Raw genomic sequence first — 21,241 nt, forward strand, 5'->3', positions numbered from 1 at the left:
TAGGGACCTAGCTTGTAAGGCTTTGCAGATACTATTTGACAGCTCAGTAATAATTTTGGGGGGGAATAAGGTCTGCAGCTCTTTACTTCATAGCAAAATTGGTTGCTGTAGCTTCTTCAGCTTTGTTTTTCCAAGCCTGTAGGCTGCTGCTGAGGTTGTTGTTAATCTACGCCTGTGTTACTTCCCCTTTTCATCACTATATACATCATTGCTCACATTCCTCGTCAGTCTTGAAGCGCTGCAGTTCCCGTACATTATTGGTTCACCGGAGTTGTTGAATTCTCTTGCTTTGGCCCCACAGGGAAGGGTCACAGGCTTGGAATGGACAAGCCCGTGGGACCTGCAACTGGGAAAAAGTTCTTCAGGTTTTTCTACCTGCTTTCTGAGTTTGTCCTTCATTATGTCACAGACGGACAGAGGCGATGCCATAGGGTAGACGTCATTATTATAGCCGTACTGATATTCAGGGGAAATAGCCAAGGAAAAGAGCAACTGCAACAAGCTACCTGCCCAGGGGCCTGACGGTTTCCCCGCGGCTGCGGGAGGTAACGCTGAGATGCTTGTTCCCTGTTGTCAGGGTGGCGCGGATGTGGCCGTGGGGCCTTGCTGCTTGCCCTAAGTGGGCAGGAGACAGAGATCGAGAGGTACGTTTCTTTTTGGGGACGGGAAATAGAAAGGCGGCTTTACTGTCTTGAAACAGGAACGTGTATGAGAGTATTGTGAGGTATTTTATTCCCTTTTGTTGTAAGCAAAGCTCTTAGCCATTTCACGCATCGCCCATAGGAAAGCCGTTAACAAAGTGAAGAGCTAGACACAGAAAAAGGGGGGGTAGAGTTGTCCCAGCTTCACTTCCCATATCTAGAGCTATTCAGGCCCCTCTGCCTACCACTGTGTCTCCTCAAAGGTCCTCAATGGCGATGGATGCATTTCCAGCATGCAGAACTTCTGTTAACAGAAGTTTTACATCACCCTCGTGGTGAAGTATTTCTTCATACGTAAGGAAAAGCATCTAAGCATAGCAGACAGCGCTGCCAACCTTAGAGTGGGCCAACAGCTCATCCAAAATACGGTGTTAGCTAACGTTACAGCCAGGTCTACGAAGTGGGTACTTCCGTTGCCGGTTGTATCTGTGGCTGCCTGTATACTGAGCACTGGGGGAGAGAGGGAGAGACTGGAATTCCAACAACAAACTGAAAGTCACGCTAGGATGTGTAGCAGGCAGGATGGAAAACTTGGGGCGTCAGTAGTACCCCCAGCTCACAAGCAATTTAGTCCGTGCTAGTTACCGAAACACTCTACAAATGAATCCATCACAAATAGCTGTGGTTCTCGTAGCGTACAGGTTTTCTTTCAAGTTTGTAAAACAAACAGCAGAATGTCACCACAGCCTTTAATTTCTTCTTGTACATACCATTCACAGTACATTAACAGCCCAAATAATATTGCACTGGATTATTTAAAAAATTTTTCATCTTGCAAGTAGTACTCACTTTTCAAAGCCAACAGATGAACAATTTGGTCAACTTGCACCAGGAAGATGGTTAGATAAGAATCCTATACTTTATTTATACCACATGGATTTGTAACCCCAAAGGGAAATGAGAATGAGCCATAAACTGTTTCCTTGTTAAAGATAGAAAATTAGTAATTCCTTGCTGATTAAATGTAGAAAGACTGGGGAAAAAAAATGAAATCTGAAGGTTATCATCTCATTCCTGTTAGACTGCTTGCTGTATATATAATTATATTCTATACTGTGAAAGTCCATCTACATTTAAAAATCCAGCAGTCTAGATTAACATGGTAAAAAAAAATAATATATTTTTATGAAAAGAGAAGAAATAGTGTTTGCCTCAGAGGAGAAAGTTTCCAGATTGTGAAGTTGTCTTTTTTTTTTTTTTAGGTGCAATCTTTGAGGCAATAAAATGTCTTTTGGCTTTTGGCACTCTAATAAGGACAATATTTTAATACTGGCACAAGCTAAAAACAGCACAGAATGACAAAATACAAGACATGAAACGAACCGCAGCCACTGGGATGGTGGTAAGCTAGTTTGAACATACGGAACTTAAACCGCTTTGCTGAGGAATTATGAAAGTTTCTGCAAAACCATACTTATTTTTTACTTTTCTTTTACCAAATAGTAAGTTTTACTAAACTTGGAGGGAGAAAAGAGTTTCAAATGTCCCCTAGAAAATCAGCAGCTGCCGGACAATCAACACGGCGGCTTGTTCAGCCGTCAATAGACGTGAGGCTCTTTATGACTCAGAGCTCGAGTGCGCGAGGCGGAGCTGGTGGCACTTCGGATCACCTCCATCCATCTGTGAGGAGGCACGAGGAGAGACACAAACAAAAGGACGGTCAATTCCTACGGAAAGATTTCTTGAAAGATACCGTCTGCGCTATTAGTTGTACACAATTTTATTTTCATGCCTACAGGAGCACCTCGCTTGCTACTCACTCCCAAGTCTATCTGAACTCAAGAGGCTCTGGATCCAAGTGACAGCCAAACACATAAATGAAAGGAGGTTTAGAGAGGATAAACAGAGGGGATGGGACCCCAAATCCTTGAACTTAGTATTGCTTTTATTTGTTCTGCAGACACCAAATCGCTTTATTTTTTTCTGGATGGTCCAAGTGATGAGCAGTTGAGACCAACCACTCAATTCTGGAGTGAGAAAATGTAATTTAGCTGCAGTTCCTACTTCTTTTTCCTAGAACTGAGAAAGGGCTTTTGTGTTTTTTTCCTATTCTACTCATTTATTTAATCATCTCTTTCCCACAGTTTGCCTTATTTATTGTTTTAGACTGACATGGCTAAAACTTAACAATAGCTTTCTTCAGTATGAGGGGACATTAAGTTTTTTGACACATTAATGCTTCATATAAAAGAATTAGCTTAGGTCCTAGTATGAACAACCAGAAACCACAATTTAGGAAGAGTAGTGCCTGTTTCCTGGCTCTCCATGTATCTGAAATTCAGGGGCAGGTGTAAAAATTACATGAAGTGGCAGAAATACACAGTAAGAACAGCTGCCACTGTGAAAAATTAGGCTTTCATTTCAGGTGTGGATTTTCCATCGAGTTGTACTAGAGGGAGTGAAGTTATTCTGAAGAGCTACTGAAAAGTCCTGTGATTTGTTTACACGCTGCGTGCAGTCAGAAATAGAGCTCCCCGTGCAGCCTGCCTGATCAATTTGGACTGGATACCTCCTGCACATAACGCAGGACTTGCAGTGATTACTGTTACACCTCCCGTGTTATCAAAACCAACCACTTGGTTCTAGCATTATCAGGTTTAAAATATCTTTTAAAATGTTAAAGGCTTCTTTCTCTAGTTGTGCTGAACTACTTGACTGTATTAACTGAATCAATTCACTAAACTTCGCATCCGCCATCCTTGTTTGGAAAAAATTTTTACGAAATTCCCTCTCACAGAAGACCAACTTAACTTACCTTTCAAATGTGTATTCGCTTTCAGCCCTGAAGTAGTACACGTGGGATTTGAAATGTAGCTTGAACACATAATCTTTGTGAATGTTTTCAGATTCAGAAGGAATGGTAAGTGAATATCCCAATAAAGGAAGGCTGGCTAAAGGATGATTGTCCTGAAAAGAAATGATGGAAAATGCTGTGAGATCAAATGCCTTTTAAGTAAAGACAGCACATAAGTAAAATGGAAGATAAGAGACACACTCATTTAAAGGTCATCATCGTGTTTCCACATGCGCGTGGAAAGCTTTAGACAACGGCAAGGGACTCAAGTGTCTGTTAGTTTCAGCTTGCCCATCTTTATGGATCCTTCTCGTCAAGGACCTGCTGCAGGCTGATCCTACCAGTATTTCCTCATAAGCAAGCTGTCTGCCATCTTGGACTTTCACTACTTTCACGCTGACGAGCATAAAGCGCCATCGCTTGGCATCGGCAGAGCACCATGCCCGTTCACCCCAGGCCTGCAGACACCTACTCCTTTAGAAAGGTACCCGTCACCCTGCAGCATTCATTGCCCAAGTCCTTTCACTTCATGGCACAGCATGTAAGGACAAATAATTTCTTTATCCTGCAGAATATCCTACAATTCATTCTCTTCCTTTTATTTTTTTTTAGTGCAGAAACTCTATCGTTAAGGATTTCTATAGCAAAGAAAGGACAACGTAGCAATTGGAATTATTTTGTGCTTACGTCCTGCTCGAACACAGAGATTCAAAAGTCTGACAGATTCTAGACAGGAAAACCCTATTTCTGCAGCGGGGTGGTTGCTCAGACAGATTAATCATTGGCCACTGCTCTCTCTTGTTTGACTTGACTGACTTACTTAAGCGTTAGTGATGGTAAATGAAGTTTCTAAGTCAGCATTAAGTTTTAAATTGTAATAATCTCAGGATTTGTACAAGAGGAAACTCTTGTTAAAACTCGCACCACGATTTCTAAGCAGAAGTAAATATCTGTTGCACTTTTAGGGACGGTACGTATTGTGACTGTTGAAAGTTTCAGGAAACAAGCACGTGTTCTTCAACTGACAGGCGAGCGGATGCGAACGGGCTCCGCTCCGTGTTCCAGCAGTGGCGCAGGCTGCGTAGCCGTGGCCAGTGCACCTCCTTCTCTCACCCACAGCGTCCGTGACTGACGTCTGCTTTTCCCTCTGCTACTGCTTTGAAAAAAACAAAAGGTCTTCTCCAGCCCCACACACTTGTGCAGTCTGTTACCTGATGCGATTTATAGAAGAACATGCAGAAGTTGGTGAACACCACCCAAAGCTTCTGCCACCCGTTGCTGTTTTTGAATTTTCTTAGGAGATTTCCAGACAGTTGGTTCTGAAACAGATCAAAAGTAGCCCAATAAAACAGCGAAAGGTACCTGCAGTTTAATTATCCTAAGAAAAATTATCTGCTTTTATCTGGTTGTACGTGACCTTGCTGTATGTGAGTATGTTTTTGCTGAATGGATGTATTTTTCTTCTGCTTTCTACTAGTCTTTCTACCACTAAGTCGTCCTTAGCGTAACCCATCTTTTTGTCTGTAGCTGGGTACTTCCAAAAACTTCAAGCTAAAACACTTACTGTTTTGGGTTTTTTTATTCAGTTGAAGTGGCTTTCAGTAATATATTACTAAACATCAGTCTTGTTATCCTAGTCTGCCTTGGTTCTTTTCAAATGATACTTAAATAGAATAATGGAAACAGAAAGTCTGACATGAATTCATGATGTAAAGGAAAATTATGACGTAGTTTAGAATTGCAGATAGAGATTGAGCTCTCAGCACCCAGTGAGTTCACATGGTAACTTTTCAAAGATTTCAAAAGCAAGGGCTGTTAACCTTACTGGCTGGATTTTGGATGTTTTAACAAAAAGGAGGAGGAAGCCGTAACCAAGTACAAGTATTTAATGTCTGGCTGAAGAAACTACATCTTCACTATTGAAAAGCAAAGTCCAGCATCGTTGTGCCTTGCAAATGAAGGGCAGTTCTCAGTGAATTATTAATTACTTCCCATTCCTTGTTGACTGTAAGGGCTTCTCACCTGAATCAAAATAGCTGTTTACATCATTCTCATTATATAATCCAGAAACTACTCAATCTGTAAGGCTTTATAGTCAAAGTCTGGTGGTCCTGATGTATCTACTAGAAATGTAATATTCTTGAAAAAGTTCTGTTTTCACCAGTCTTGGTTATACATTAAAGCCTTTGCTTTACATCATCCCATTCTCTGATATCTGGACTGCTGCCTTCTTGCCCTAAGTTACAGGTGTACTCCTTAATTTTCTGTTACCTCATTACTCTGGAGGATATCATAAAAGGACAGGCTTTGCATTCGGTACCAGCAGACATATGAAATGGAAACGGGCCGCTGATCACTGATCAGTCCAGCAGGTAGGGAAGTACAGTCACTGACAGAGAGAGGATCTTCTACCACGAGAGAGACAGAAAGGAGGGAGAGACACAAAGAAAATAAACGATAATGCTGAAGTGAGGGCCGCCAACAGAATGATGTGAGCATGAGCGTAACCTGCCACGCATGGAACAGCAGTGGAGCTGAAGATGTTTTCACAGAACAACGTATGTCTCCAGGGTGTGTCTGGTCTTCGCTGCTTTGTTTGCATTCATTTGAGGCACGGGGAGGAACAAAAATAAGGAACAATGAGCACTGATCTCAGACAAAAAGTTTTGCCCAACTACATTTTTTAATTGTTAGAGTTAGTCACTGGTTTAAATTTTATATCTATTTATAAGAAGTCCTCTGCTTTAGGGAAAAATATGAGACCTTTTTCCGTGCTGAACTATTCCTCCCTTGCAGGACATAAGGGTATAAAGAGCAGAAAACCCACCTGCATGGGATCGAAATGGGGCTCTACAGTCAGCGTTTTCTAGTATGGAATAATTTCCTTTGCCATATTTCAGCAACCAGCGTGCCTTCTGTTTAAAAACAGAGGCGGTTACACAAACTATCAATACGGTCTGTCCTTGCAGCTCTACGCTCTGCATCAGTGCGTCTCCTCTAGAGCAACGGTAGCCTGCTGTCTGAGGGCTGCCGCGTGAGTGCAAGTCGACCCACTTTTCAGATTCCTTTTACCATTTTCATTGAGCATAAATTTCCATTTGATGAGAACAGTGACAAAGTACTCGGAGCTCCCTGGAGCCTCTCTTGGGTGAAGGAAGAACAGCTAAGCAGGCTTACCAACTCATCCTAAAACCTACACTGAACTAGGAGTCTTTCATTTTAATCTTTGAAAAGTCAACGTCTGCATCTGGTCTGTCGAGTACAGAATTAACGAATGTGTATCAAATTGGCTTAGCTGTGATCTGGGGGGGAAAAAGGATTTTTATTTTGAGGTGGAAAACGCAAATAAAGAAAAAGCAGATGAGACTGAGCAATGACACAAGGTTCCAGAAAAGATGGCTAGGTAAAGAAAGTACGTTAGTAATACATGTAATTAAAACTCTGGCTGCAGCAGCTAAAGACAATATCCTTTCAGCTCGAGCAATGACTTAATGCCTCTGTAACTGAAAGCATTAAGACAGTTTGACCTGCTTTAAATTTTAGAGGGCATCAGCATTTTTTTGGGCAGGTACTTCTATGAAAATTACTGCTCTAACTGATTTTACAAAGATGCACTAAGGGAGTGGATACGTGTTTCTTGAATGATGGTTCATGCCATCATTTGAGGACACGGGAGTCAGTTTAATAGGTGTGCCTGAAACTTCCCCAGAAGGAGGCAACGGAACAGTGCACTTGTTAAGGAGGAGCAAAAAGGAAATTGTCATTCAAGAGCGAGTCTGGAGCTGCAGTTCAGATCGTTCTGAGGCAGATACCTCCACAGCAATACTAAAGTCGATCATTGAAACACTGGTATTTCTGTGCCAGCAGACGTGCACCGTAGTGTTGCCACGGTGTGGTGACTGACGTTCGAGTGAGGTGCGGGATGCACTGAGGTCGTCCTCAGATTCCTGGTCTACAGTAGTTTCATCAGGAGACTCTATGAAATGCAGGGAAAAAGCATCTTTCTTCCTCTATGCAACAACATATATAATTGGAAAAATTAAACAAGTCAATTCTGTCCACAATGTTGTGAACTAATTTTAAAACACACCTTTAGAAATAATTTTGTGCAGATGTTAGATTTTTTTTTTTTAAAAATGTGTTTCTGCAAGTGTTAGAATCAAAGACTAACTACCGTGCTTTGTTGGTGCTTTTAGTACCTTCCAAGGACAGGTACTGCCCAAACCTTGTTAAAAAGTTCCTGGAATCGTTATGTTTAAGTCACTTCTCTATTCAGTGAAACTTTCTGGTAACATCAACAAGAATATTAAAATGGCACATATATAAATATACAAGGGTGTGTATATATATCTACACATACATATTAAAAAAAAACAACTTAAAATCTATCAGTTTGATCTGTGGCCAGCATTTTTCACCACTTTGCTTAGCAGCAATCACCAGTCATACTGGCCCGAGTGAATAAAACCTACTCTCTAGCATTTACTTACTATTGTCAGGTGGGCTGCTAGCCAGTAACTCTGGGGCAGGGCCACTGCTTTTCTCTGCCAGGTCTATTGCCATCTGAATGTCCTCAGTCCATTTGTCCATTTCAGCACGGGTACTAACAATGAAAATTCAGGGTTTATTCACTTTCATACAGGCTGAAAGCAAACTCTTAGAAATACTCACAAGCTGAGCTTACTTTTAGTTTAAAGACATAAATTCAGACAGAAGATGCTAGGGTTTTTTCCTAATAACTTAGTTTTGGTTCTGACTTGCATGATTGCCGCTCTATTTTTTACCATTTACCTTATTGAGCAAATCCAAACAAAATGATGCCTCCCTGCTTTTCCATCTGTCCCACTGTGAAAGCTGCAGAGAAATACAGTTTACATGTGTGCATGTTGTCTCCACTGAATTACCTTGCAGCAACAACGATGGACTGGTGTTGACCTCGTAGCGTTAGACAATGAGGAACTCCCCATTCCTCTTCACTTTCTTCTATCTGAGAGATAAAAGCCCAAATGCACTCAGATTGCAGGAAGTACATATTTCTTAAGGTGAAACAGTGAACTGAACAAGCTCTTATCATTGGGGAAAAGAAAAGTAAGAGAAATGTTCACAAACAACATTGCGAGCTTGAGAAAACATTGAGAAAAAGAATGGTGGCTTGCAAGTTGGAAAAATATGAAGTTCTGCAATAGCCTTTTAAACCAAAAGCATGTTTTCTTCTGCTTTATATCACAAAAAAAAAAAAGGAAAATAATGGTATTTTTATCAGAAGACTGATTTGTCATACCAAAGCCCATCTTAAAGGCTGGGAGTGCTCTGGACACCGCAGCATAACACAGTTCTGTTACGAACAAGTCCATGCCAAACAGACATCAATAATTAAGTAGATTCCTAGAAACATTAGATAAAACTTGAAGCCTTGCAGGTGAAATTCAGTTACTGTGGTAGTGATTACTTAACTCAATCCTCAGGAAACCAGTACGGGATAGATACAAACACATGAGAAGTTCCAATGCAAATAATGGCGGGAATGAAAGTGTTTTGAAACTAGCAAAAATATTTTTGAAATCATGTAAGAAAAAGAGGTAACTATGTGCTATTGGCTCGAATTGGGTGTTTTCCAGAAAAATGGCAACAAGCTCTACAAATGACACATTGCTGCCAGTTTCCCACTGCTTTGGCTTTAAGATACAGCGCTGAAAAGATTAGGAATGTTTTTTTATAGAAATGATATGGTCACTACCGATTACTTGCCTTGCACAGTGTGTCTATAAGCAATTGGTGATGAATTACTTGTAAGAATCATGGTTAAAGTCATAGTTTAGAAAAACGAAGAACCCATCTCATGAGAAGGTTGCATTATGAGGAAGCTTCCCCCAAAATATCACTTCTCTCCCCCTTTTACTATATAATGACCTTTGCGTAGAAGGCTGCATGAACACATGCCGAAGCCAACCCAGCCTCGTCGGGCACTGCAGAATGTAACCACAACTTCTCTGAATCAGAGAAGAGTGTTCTGCTGCCGCTTTCGATCCAGCAGAAACTAGTCAAGCAATTAAGATGGGACCACAAATGGCCATTTAAGCATGAATCCCTTCAGTTCTCGCAATACTTACTGTCATGCCATACAGCGGAAGATGCCCGTGGACTTTAAACTGATTTGATACCGTCAGGCCTCTACTTGTGTACAACAAAATATCGTTAAACTAAAAAGCAAGAATAAGCATTACTAGAATGATGTCGGCATGTACATATGTAGGAAAAAAAAAATCAGAATGCTAAATACAGGAAGGTTAGCCAGTGCTGGCTGACTATTTATATGGCAGTCCCCATGCATGAATCCAAAATACTGGCTTCCACAATATTCCAGTACCCAGTATTAGCGCCTGTTACTTTCCCTGCCCTCCTTCCCAGCTAGTCTTAGGCACGTTCCCACAATTTTCCATTGGATATCTTCTGATGCCTTCTAATATTCCCTTTGTGATCTCTGGGTCAGAACTAACAAGCCACAACAGCAGTGAAACGAAGTAGCGCGTTTCACGCTCCGCTGCACTTGGAAGCTATGAAAGGTTAAGTGTGTTTTACCAGTATTTTCTTCTGATTTGTGTGGAAAAATGAGCAAGCATGCCCCAGAGAGGCGTGCCCAACTCAACTCTTACGAAGTAAGAGGTTGTTTATTATTCCACATATTCAGAAGGAAGCTGTGAGACCTGGTCTAAGGTAGGTGGCTTTAGGTTAGAAACCTCAAGGTGAAGAGACCAAATACCTCAATTTGTGGAGCTTCTTGCATGTAACAGCAGTTGCCAAAAGCATGTCAAATAATCACCTGCATTTTGTTGCCATAATACAAATGGCGTATTTTCACTGTGCCACCTGGGTCAAAGGATGTTTTTCTCAAACCAGACAGTTGCATCAAGAAAAATCATACTCTGTGGTGTGAAACAGAGCTCTTCCAAAGACATCTATAACCCAACAGCAATAATTCATGAAGCTATGTGGACTGGCCGCTAGAGGGGGATTTAATTTTGCCAAATATTCCACATGTATTCAGAGTCTCAGAATACTGACATGGGATTTTAACTCCAAAACCATTATGGTCCTCGAGACAGACCAAAGACTTCTTTGACAGTGCGAGCAAGCGATAAAAACTAAGACTGACTTAAGAATCTAGGCTCAATTTTTTAAAAGTTTTATACAAGTATAATGCTGATGCATCAGCTCGTAACAAGAATGTGATATGCAAGAAAATATGTGCCATATCCTTTAGGCTTCCTCTTTAATGCCTTTAAAGGCAGAGGATAATCCTACTCGGGTAGATTTAGTGGTTATATCTTTGGGCTCATTTGAAAGATTAATTTTCAAACATCTCATAAAACACTCAACAAGCTTTTCTACACACCCATTGTCTTCATGTTTTGCATACAAGAAGCCAAGCAAATATTTTCCTGCCATGCTGCACTGATTCTTTAATGTTTTGCCCTGTGACACTGGACTATAAAATCTGTTGGGCACCCCAGTGCCCCAGCACCAAGGGCTGAGCAGCAGCAGGATGAGGGGCCTGGGAGCAATTCAGCTGGCCAGGAAGAGTAGAGAAGAGGAACCATCGGGTCGGCTCTTGTGGATTGGAGACCGAGTGAGATCACCGTAACCTGAAAATGCTGTGAGTGATGGTGGGAGGAGATAATCTTTGCTAGGGCAAGAGCTCCAAAAGTATCTGAAGGTAAAGGCAGATCCCTCAGCACACTGGGCACTCATGGGCTGAAGCTGGATGGTTTGTGGAGAAACTTAGTTCTGTAATGTGTCCCAAGAGCATTATGTGGATTATCATTCATATCAACCAGGAGTTACTCTATCTTCTTTTCTGGACGTGATCGCTAACCCTGGTGCCACTTCTCATTTTATTATGACTCTGCTTTTATTTAGGACAATGTGCCAGGAGGTATTACTTCATCACGATATTCACAGTGTCATATGAAAGTAAATAGTTCTATCTTTCTAAGAAGCAGTTACAAACAGAACATTGGATTTGGACAGAAGCATTAATATCTTAACAACCAGCTACATAGGTGACATATTATGTTAAATAAGGCTGTTTAAAAATACTTTAATTGACAATTCGAGTCTAACAGTTTGCCTAACAGTTGCCAATATATATAAAGAAAAAATCTCTTCTTGCTTACCAGGAAAAACATCCGTTGCTGTAAACCTTTTCCAGACAGCTTACTTAGACTGCCCAGTCTAATGAACTCCTGTGGGAAATAAATACAAAACAAATTTGTATCTTCTGCAAAAATGATGAGGATATTTTATTATGCAAACATAAATATGACTACTTGACTATCAGTCACCATGACTTTTTATTTTCTCTAATAAATATGTTAAAAGTCTTATTTACAGGATAATTTATTTCAATTCATAACTGTCTTTAGGATAAACTCCTTCATAGTCTTTCATTCATTTTTAAGAAAATTCAACTGGGCAAAACTTTCTTTACCTAACATTGATTCCTTCAGACAGCTCCCTCTTTCATCAGTTTTGAATGAGTATTTTTCACATGACAGATGATGTAAAAACTAACGATAAGTTGGCCTGTATGTTACTGGTTAGCCATTGGTAAGCTTCTGTTGTGCATATGGCATACACAGCTCTTCACTGACATGTAAAATCAGCTACCACAAGTCAACATCACCATCAGCAGCAGAAGCAGCAGGAAATTTGTCTGGCAGTGTGAGTTACTATAGTCCCATCCATGTTGTGTAATACAGTACATTACATTAATTCAGATCAAACCATTTAAGAATGTTCAGGGATGGAATTACAGGCCAAGTAGCACGTCTGAAACTTTCAAAATGCTGGATTTCCTACGCTTACTGTGAACTGTACTCACCCTTCCACTTATCTGAAACCCATGAAAGTATCATTTTTCAGTCACTCCCTCCAGCTTCTGCCAAGAGGTGTATATTTATTTATTACAGTCTTTCAAAGGTCATTCTACTCATAATTGTGCATGTAAAAGGCACATAAAGCATCAGAATCACCTGCAGCTTAGCAATAAACTGGCTGTCGAAGATTAATCTGTTCAGAGAGACACTCCAGTCACCTTAGGGTTGCTGTGATACGTCCAGTCCCCTACCTGCATTGCGTAAGGGCTAAGGAGCAGAAAAAGGCTAGAGGTGGTTATCCCTATATCGCAGTAAGCTCATGTTACCAGAGAGGCCACCAGAAGCTGTTGTCGACCACCACAAAATATTGATCATAATTACTATTTATAAGGTACCACCTAATGGTCACTAGCACGGTGACCATTGCAATCGCAATGGTGGCTTAGCACCACCACGGCAAAGAGCTGCAGGTCACTGCAGTCTGCAAACACAACCAACCATGGGATGTTTTAATGTCCAGTATAGGAACCAGCTCGGTGGCAGCAGAGACCCCAGTCTGGGGCAATGTGAACAGCATGGTTACCTACAAGGTGCCTTTGGGACAGCTGAATCACCAGCCTAACATGAGACTTCTCCTCTGAGTCATGGAGCTCAGCAACCTTTGGGTAGCCCAGCCACGGCTGAATGCGGCATTTGCTTCCCAGCCTGGCCAGCACTGGGGCAGGGACTTCAGCTGGAGCCAGAAGAGCGGCCAAAAGGCTGGAAAGCAGCGACATCTTGGGCACGTGCCAGAGCATGGTGGCCAATGCTTTTTGCCTTGGCAGGCGAACAACCTCTGCGCCTCCTCCGCCTTTTTCTTGAACTTCCTAGAAGCGGAAGACTGCTCTGTCTTTAAATAGGGTAGCAGAAACAACCGATGACAGCATTTAATTTCATGTGATAGACAGATGCACAGGCTGTGAAATGTCCTGCGGGGCTTGCCAAGGAAGTGAACAGTCTGTGGATCACTGGAAGGAGGCACGAGCCGTGGCGGCAGCTTGGGAGACAGGGAAGAGGCAAAGTGAGGGAGTGGGGAACAGCCACCAATTGAGAAATACGCACGCTCGGCGCCGTCTTCCAAGGGCACATCAGCTTCCAACCCCTTCTTCAAAACGTTTGAATCCTTAAATGAAGGATTCGGATGAAGGATCCCAGAGAGCTCAGCAAGCCGACTCTCTGCCATGACCCGGCTGTGGCAGCAGACACGGACACGGCACGGCAAGCAGTCCCCAGGCTGTGGCTCTCGCTGAGCGGTGGTCCGGCCAGCCTGCAGGAGTGCGCCAGGGCTGGATGGCCAGGCTTGCAGGGCAAGTTCAAGTGCTGCCTTATTTGCAGTTCAATGCAAAACTCATCTTTGTTTTCCAAGCTCTTTCCCAGAAATGCAGAGGGGATGAGAACAGCCTAGCGATGCATTTTCCTTGGCATTTCAGTTGCCACAAGTACTTTTTTTGTGTATTACACATGAAAGTCAGGAGAGTGGGGAGAAAGTTACTTCAACAACAGACAACTCCCAAGTTTGCATGCACAGATACATGCACAGAGAAAAGTAAAAAAGGCTACACATACTATACTGAAGCTCATTTATTCTGAAATAAGCCTCCATTTTTTGAAAAAGCATGACAAGAAACAAAGAGAGAGATGCTGGTATTTTTATAACACAATTAAAAGTGTTTACTTAAGGCAAAACTGTCTCAAAAATTATTGGCTAATGTTACACGTAGACTAAAGAGACTGTTCGGCCCCAGGGCCGTAAGTTTCAAAGCTAGGCATCGTGAAAGGGCTGAAGGTCCTCCAGCACCAACATTTATTTGAATCTGCCATGCTCTAGCATCAAGGGTTGGGGAAAAAAAAAAAATTAAGGGCAGCAAGAAATGAGGAAATGTGCAACTGCTCAAGCTCTGAATCCTGCGACATATATTACATTTTTACACCTCCGTTGTAATAATATTTGGAATTGCCTACAACTGTCCAAATCTATACATAAGATAAACCTAATAAAATCAGTAAAAAGGTAATTAAGATGATTGCTTCTTCCCGCTTTAAAGGCTGCTGTTTTCTACGGTATTATTATGTTTACATTCGATAGTTTTTGGTGAGAGAAAAAGGTTCATGTGAGGAAAGGCAATTTCACAGCTGCTGCTAATAAACAGGTTTCTAAACCATATCTAATGCTTTAAAATTGTATCAGACCTTGATCACAATTCTGCTACTTACCCTTCCTGGGATCACCAGATTGTCTATGCCTATCAAGTCTTTCTTGAGTTCATGCAGCTTCTGGAAGTTCTCCATCTTTATCATATTGCCATGGAGCTGAGCCACCATTTCAGAAATCTCAGCCAGAGCAGCTAGATGGACAAAACCATAAAATACTTACTAAAGATTTTCAAGAATGTTCAAAAAGAAAGATGGCTTTTGTCTGCAGCACCCAGCTCATGAACAGCACCCTTCTTGTGTCACCCTCCTTCTTCACAGGCTAAAGCTACTCAGGCAGACTAAAAACTGCACAAACTCTAAACATCGTCTTATGGAGTGGAGGGGAGAGGGTGGAGTGTTGTAATGAAGGGACAGTCTGTTTCTTCAACCAAAAGTTTGCTCTGTTTTAGTCACAGGAACTTTGTAGGAATATTTGAGTTAATTCAGAGCACCTATGAATAGATTCTCCTAAAGGATTTGATTTCCTACCTCTCCAGTTAATCTAGGGATCTTCTCTATGCTTGAAAAAAATGCATTTTTTCCACAGTCTGCACCACACAGCGTCAAGTCGCTATTTGAAAACACCAGGAAATAGAAGCATCACTTATTGTATCATCTCAGATGGTAAACCCAGTAATCTTGAGGTTTGTCCTCAGTCCCCATAATGAGAACAACTAAAAGGGCTACACGTTGCTGAGTTGCATCATAGCTCTACTTCATTCTCTCCAAAGAGACTGCCAACAGTGAGTGACCTAATACCTGGGAGTGGTTTTCCTAAGGAAAATCTCCATTGTCAAAGGGGATTTTTGCTGTGTGAAGAAGGATCAGGTGGAATGTAAGAGGAAGCAGACACTACAAAGTCCCACTCTGCAGCAGCAGAAGCCAAATTAAGCGTAGGCTGCTGCCGATCTGCTTCCCATGTCTTGTCTTTTTGCTGTGCCAACAACGCAGTACGTCAGCTCGGGGAACTAGGCTGCAAATCATTTCACCACCTCATATCCATTTCAAAAGTGGAACAGGAATCAAACCTTGACAGCTACTGCACTCTCTGGGGAGATGGGAATGGACACATCAACCTCATCATCTAGCCCTGGCTAAGAGAAATGAAGGCACTACTCGCTGCATTCCTTGAGATCATTCAGGTAGCAGCTACATGTAGGCAAAAATCTGTGTCATGCAGCACTTCAGTGCCACAGACCTCTGTGGCATTTCCTATTGCTACAGGTCAAGTTACGTCTGTGTTTTGTGCGTTGCCTGCTGTGGCTTTCATGGCACAACATCTAAGGGAACTTAGCCAGCTAACTCAGCTAAGACCTTACAGCTGGGAACAGTCATGCCAAGCCATCCTCCCTGCCCAAGTCCTTCTGTAGATCTGCACTGAGTGCTAACTGTATAGATAACATAGTTATCTTTAAATGTAGATAGCTTACAACAGGGGTGGGGGACAAGGTAAGAAAGGAGGAAAACAAATCATCAAAAAGAAATAGCAAGCAGTGAGTTCAAACTACATGAGGAAAATTTCTTCACATTTAGAAAAAAAAAACATGTTGGCAGCTTTGAGTTACTGAAACAAATCATGGAAATGGTAATAGAGCAAACGCTATGTCTGTAAAAAAGACAAATAACACTTAAAGACATAATAACAGCAGCCATACTAGGTCAGACCAAAGGTTCACCTGGCTCAATATTCTGTGTTCCTAGTGGATCTCCAGGGAAAGCTGGGAACAAGACAAACACATATGGTATGTTCCCAACCTCCCAACTGTTTTCAGTTCAAGTGACTTCCTGAACTGCTTGTCATTTCTGTGTGTTTAATAACCCCCAGCAGATTTCTCTTCCAAGTACTTGTCTAGACTGTGGCATAATGTGTATACAAGAACAACCTTAATCCTACCATTTCTGGTCTTCTGAGTGCTACGTTTTGCAACTCAATCCTCCTTCCGTGTAGGCTTAAAAAAAAAGATTTTTTTTTTTTTTTGTCCAGCCATGCACCTCTAATAGATTTGGATGTCATTCCCCAGCTCCAGGAATTGGTGTCTTTTCTCTTACTTACCTCTTGAATCCCTGAAGTCTACGTGGCTTGGTGGGTAGTGTTTGCAAAGCCTCTCCATTATCTGCTTGTAGTGCATAAGCCTGTGTAAAGGTCTGAGAAGGAAGGTATTGAGAGGCAAGTAGCAGACTTTCTGTAGCTCAAAATCCCTGCAGAAGGTCTCCAGCTTGCGTGAATTCTTGATTCCATTCTCCAATTCCATTAAAATCTCATCGTGCTTCCACAGGTGAATTGTCAGTTGCTTACATGCACAAAGAAAAGAGCATGTGGTAGAGCTATTAGCAATCCCCATGAGACATGACTCAGCCCAAACCTATTCCAATAAAAAACATCAAACTAGCACAGCAGTTGAGATTTTGCAAACAAAATCACTAAGCAACACAATGGTTCTGATAGTCACTTGACAAGGAGAAACGGCATGTCTCATTTGAAGTGCATCCTCCCGCCCCCTCTGCATTCCCTGTGAAACAAGAGTACATGAGTAAACAAAACTAAATCTCCTATCAGTGAGAAATCCAAAGGCACGGAGATGACATGAACATAGCTCATGCAAGGGTAGGTGCAACAGAGAGAGCTAGACAATGCAAATGCACAACTAGGAAACAAAATGGGATTTTCTAGGAGGATGAAGGGATTTAGTTGCCCTAGTTTCCTTAGGTGCTTTTGGGGAACTACGATGCGGACAACTGGACTTCTAGCTTCTGCTCCTCTATTATTAATGAGAAGTTGCATCTCCTGGGAAGCTGAACAAACACAAAAAATAGAGGAGCTGTCTGACAGAAATGGGTATGTTAGAGTTATTCATCCTCGGATTACGTCCTCTTCTCCTTAGGGCAGTCTCTAAGACGATCCCACTGGCAGCGGGGGAGTTACACACCGGCAAGTGAATGAGGTTTACGTGCAATATGTAACTTCATTTAGGGTCCAGGATCCCAGGCATTTTGAACAATTAACACAGGGGCTTCATTTGTGTTTTGGAAAAGGTAAACTGGATCTTCAGGATGCAGAGCTTCTCTGACCAGCCAAATGAAGTCTCCCAGTACATGGCAGAATATTAACCAGCGACAAAAAGAAACTGAACATGTATGCTGAATGGACTTCAGAGGACAGTTTGGCTTAATCTAAAGCTTGTGCTTTTTGACACATTTCTGATCAACTTCTTCCTCTCCCCTGTGATTTGTGACATTCTTAGCAGAAATGTATCTTCCCTACAGCCAGGCTGCTTCCTCCATACACTGCATATTCATTTTACAAGCCTGTAACTCAAGCAAAGACAGAGCAGACCCTCTGGACTACTACAGAGGGTAGTCCATTAATTACTTGCTCTTAATCTCTTTCTTATGATAATTAAACAAGGAGTGTCAGTTTTCAGGTCTTTTACCAGTTCTCATGATAAATACACAGAGTCTTAACTAACTTTGTTGTTTTCAGTGCAGTTCAAGTCAAACTGGGATTTGTCTCTTTCCTCCAAATATCTGTGCTTACCAGCGGTGGCGGTTCTCAAAGCAAGAACAAAATCTAACAGGAAAGAGAGGACGGCGAAGGTGAAAGCACACTGGCGGGTCTAAGTCACAGTGAGGACTGTACGCTGCCTTTAAACTAGTGCCACAGAAGGACGTGCAGACAGTGAAGGACAGACAATTTAATGCTGCAAGGTACTGAGAGCAGAAGCGGAGTCTGTCAGAAGCTGAGATTGCAAAAACTGTTTGTGAAAAGGTGCGTACTTCTTGAGAGCAGGGACGGAGGTAGAAAAGTCCTCCCTGAGTTTTTTCCACTGCCTCTGAATTGTGTCTCGAGGGGAAAAAGCAGTTCCTGCTAAGTACACTGCAGAAAGGGTAAGGTTGCCTTCGTGGTGACAAAGCTGTCTTTGCTGGGGACTGTAAATCAAGATTTCTGCATTCTCTTTTTCTGATTTGCTCTATAATCACTTGCACATCACTTAACCTCTCTTCATTACTCTCTGTCCTTCTGAAAGATAAGCCTAGTACTAACTAATGTCTCAGGAGAGCTGTAAAGACTAAACTGCCCTTTCCTCCAGGCTGGCAAGGACTCAAGGCTGCTGCATGCACTAACCACAGAATGCCGAAGTGGCAATCACCCAGGAAAGGTTTATGATAGTTTTGAAAGCACTTTAAGATCCATGTCCTGAAGGTGCAGTAGCCATATTTTGCCGCACACAGACTTGGTGTCCTGGTTTTGGCTGGGATAGAGTTAATTTTCTTCCCGATAGCTGGTATAGTGCTGTGGTTTGGCTTTGGGATGAAAATAATGTTGATAACATGTTTTGGGTTGTTGCTAAGCAGGCAGGGACTGTCTGGCGTCTGGTGCCGGCCTGCCAGCGAGCAGGTCGGGCTTCGGGTGCCGGCCTGCCAGCGAGGAGGCTGGGGGTGCGCGGGGAGCTGGGAGGGGACACAGCCAGGACAGCTGACCCAGGCTGGCCACAGGGATATTCCATACCATACGGTGTTGTGCTCCGTATACAAACGGGGGAATCGGCTGGGGAGGGGCCACGGCTCGGGTACTAACTGGGCATTGGTCAGCATAATTGTGCTGTGCATCATTTGTTCTGTATATTCTTTTAGCATTATTATTATTATCATTATTATTATTCTTTTTTTCTGCAGTCCTATTAAACTGTCTTTATCTCAATCCACACGTTCTACCTTTTTTCCCCCCAGATTCCCTCGCCCATCCCGCTCGGGGAGCGTGTGTGCGAGCGAATGGCTGGGTGGTTGTTTCAGCCACCCGCCGGGCTAAACCACGACACCTGGATACACAGACACGTTAACAGGGTGAGCTGTGTGTTAGCCACCCGTGCTGGGTTTTCACAGGCTCCTGTGCCTGCCTTCCACGCTGTTCAGCAACACAGTAGCATCAAAAATGCAACTCCGGCCAGGCTAAGAACGGACGCAAAGTCTGCTGAACGTTACACCTAGATTTACAGTTCATACATTATTTTTGCTTTTAGCTTTAAAAGGGATCAAAGGCAATTATTTACATTTATTCAAAAACCTTTCACCTAACTTGGCACCATAGTGCACAAATATAAGTTTCCCAAATCAAATCAATATTCAGGTTATGGTCACTACTCCTACGATATCTTAACATTCATATTCGGATGCACAAGTAGGCACACTGGGCGTTTGAACAGTCTCTTCAGCCACACAAATTCCGATGGTTTGCTTTCTTATTTGAAAGAAAAAAGAACTGGAAATGAAATGTCCCTGAACTTTTGTGTTTGTTGTTCCTATGTTTGGAGAGTGGACTGAGGAAAGGGGCTGGACAATTTAAAATCAGCTTGCAATTCTGAAATCTCAGGGCTCACCAAACACTTGACAGCTCATCAAAGGAAACTTTCATAGCATAAGCCTTGATGACAATTGGCAAAAACCAGCACAAGAGGCAGCATCATATGAAAACGAAAAGCACGCTAATGTTAATCTGTGTCAAAGCTTAACAGTTATAGGATCATTCCTACCTTCATACTCTGAATGTTCTTCAGCATAACATCTCCGATTCTTTGGTAATCTCCTTTAATGTGAGCATTAGAGCGGCCTTCCCTGTCAGCAACAGAAACAGCACACACTTCAGTCATGCAATAAAACCACATAATCACTTCTAAGCACACAAAGGAACTCAATAGTTCATTTCTTTTAAATTCCTGACCCCCATGCTCCTTCACTCGGGAGCGTGTGAGGAATCTTCCTGACGGACATGTAATTCCCAGGTACGGTACACCCCTCACCCAGCCTAGCTTGCATTCCTAACAGAGAGGGCAGGCACTGAACAGAAGGATTAGACCATTAAAGAAAATTGCTAGCATTTTTAAACACACCAGAGAAGACTGGAAATGGCTTGAGAAAGAGGGAGACATCAAAATCCCGTGACAATCCATAGGCTTTGAGCAGAAGAATAATTCTGTTCAGGAACAAGGACTGCATCCCGAAACAGGACCTGCAGGTGTTCCTGTTTTCAAAAGCTTTCTGTTTGTGCAAGGGACAGCGGGACAAAAAAAAATCCTCCCAGCATCTGGACTTGACTCATAAGTCTTACATACTGGCAGGAATTTTCTTTCAGTGTGTCACTTTTGGTATTAAAAATGCAAACTGCTCCCTCCCACCCAGCCAGCTGCACTTGGGTGGGTGCTCCATTTGGGAGAAATCCAGCTCCTGATGAAAAAGATATTCCTGCTTCTAAACCCATGTGTGAGACAGTCAGGGGTACCACACTCTGACTGAACCAAACACATCTCTTAGAAAACACAGGAGGAAAAATCATTAATGTAAGAACCTGTTACAGATCTGTTCCAACCAAGTTAAGTTTTCGAAAGAAAATCATTAAGGAGAGTGTGGGGAGAAGCGCTGTACCCCTCCCCTTTCCAGCTTCCAGTACTGCATCCACGTTCCCCACAGCATGGCTTTTTACGTGCTGTCCTCAATTTTTAAAGTTCAGTTCAACTCCCCCTGAGTACCGAGGCAGATCCAGTCCTGACATGAGCAACTGCAATTCAGCCAAAAAAATGCACTACCTTGGAAGGGGACAGAAACATAACCAAGCTCTAAATGAACCCAAGGATAACAGGACCTCC

At 42.4% G+C, this 21,241-nt stretch overlaps 1 protein-coding gene across 1 annotated transcript; it reads right to left on the reverse strand.

Moving 5' to 3' along the window:
- Nucleotides 1-1,376: 1,376 nt before the first annotated feature.
- Nucleotides 1,377-20,248, reverse strand: LOC104618066 (FERM, RhoGEF and pleckstrin domain-containing protein 1-like). The gene is made up of 11 exons (XM_010283571.1): nucleotides 20,132-20,248; nucleotides 16,657-16,894; nucleotides 14,625-14,755; nucleotides 11,670-11,738; nucleotides 9,606-9,695; nucleotides 8,400-8,482; nucleotides 7,986-8,098; nucleotides 7,308-7,471; nucleotides 4,707-4,814; nucleotides 3,457-3,608; nucleotides 1,377-2,321 (listed from the first exon to the last, which is right to left on the reverse strand). Exons 1-11 carry the CDS (start codon nucleotides 20,246-20,248, stop codon nucleotides 2,240-2,242), a joined length of 1,347 nt encoding a protein of 448 aa, XP_010281873.1. The 3' UTR covers nucleotides 1,377-2,239.
- Between the last annotated feature and the right edge of the window lie 993 nt (nucleotides 20,249-21,241).

This window comes from Phaethon lepturus, unplaced genomic scaffold, assembly GCF_000687285.1.
Source record: "Phaethon lepturus isolate BGI_N335 unplaced genomic scaffold, ASM68728v1 scaffold1283, whole genome shotgun sequence".
NCBI lineage: Eukaryota > Metazoa > Chordata > Aves > Phaethontiformes > Phaethontidae > Phaethon > Phaethon lepturus.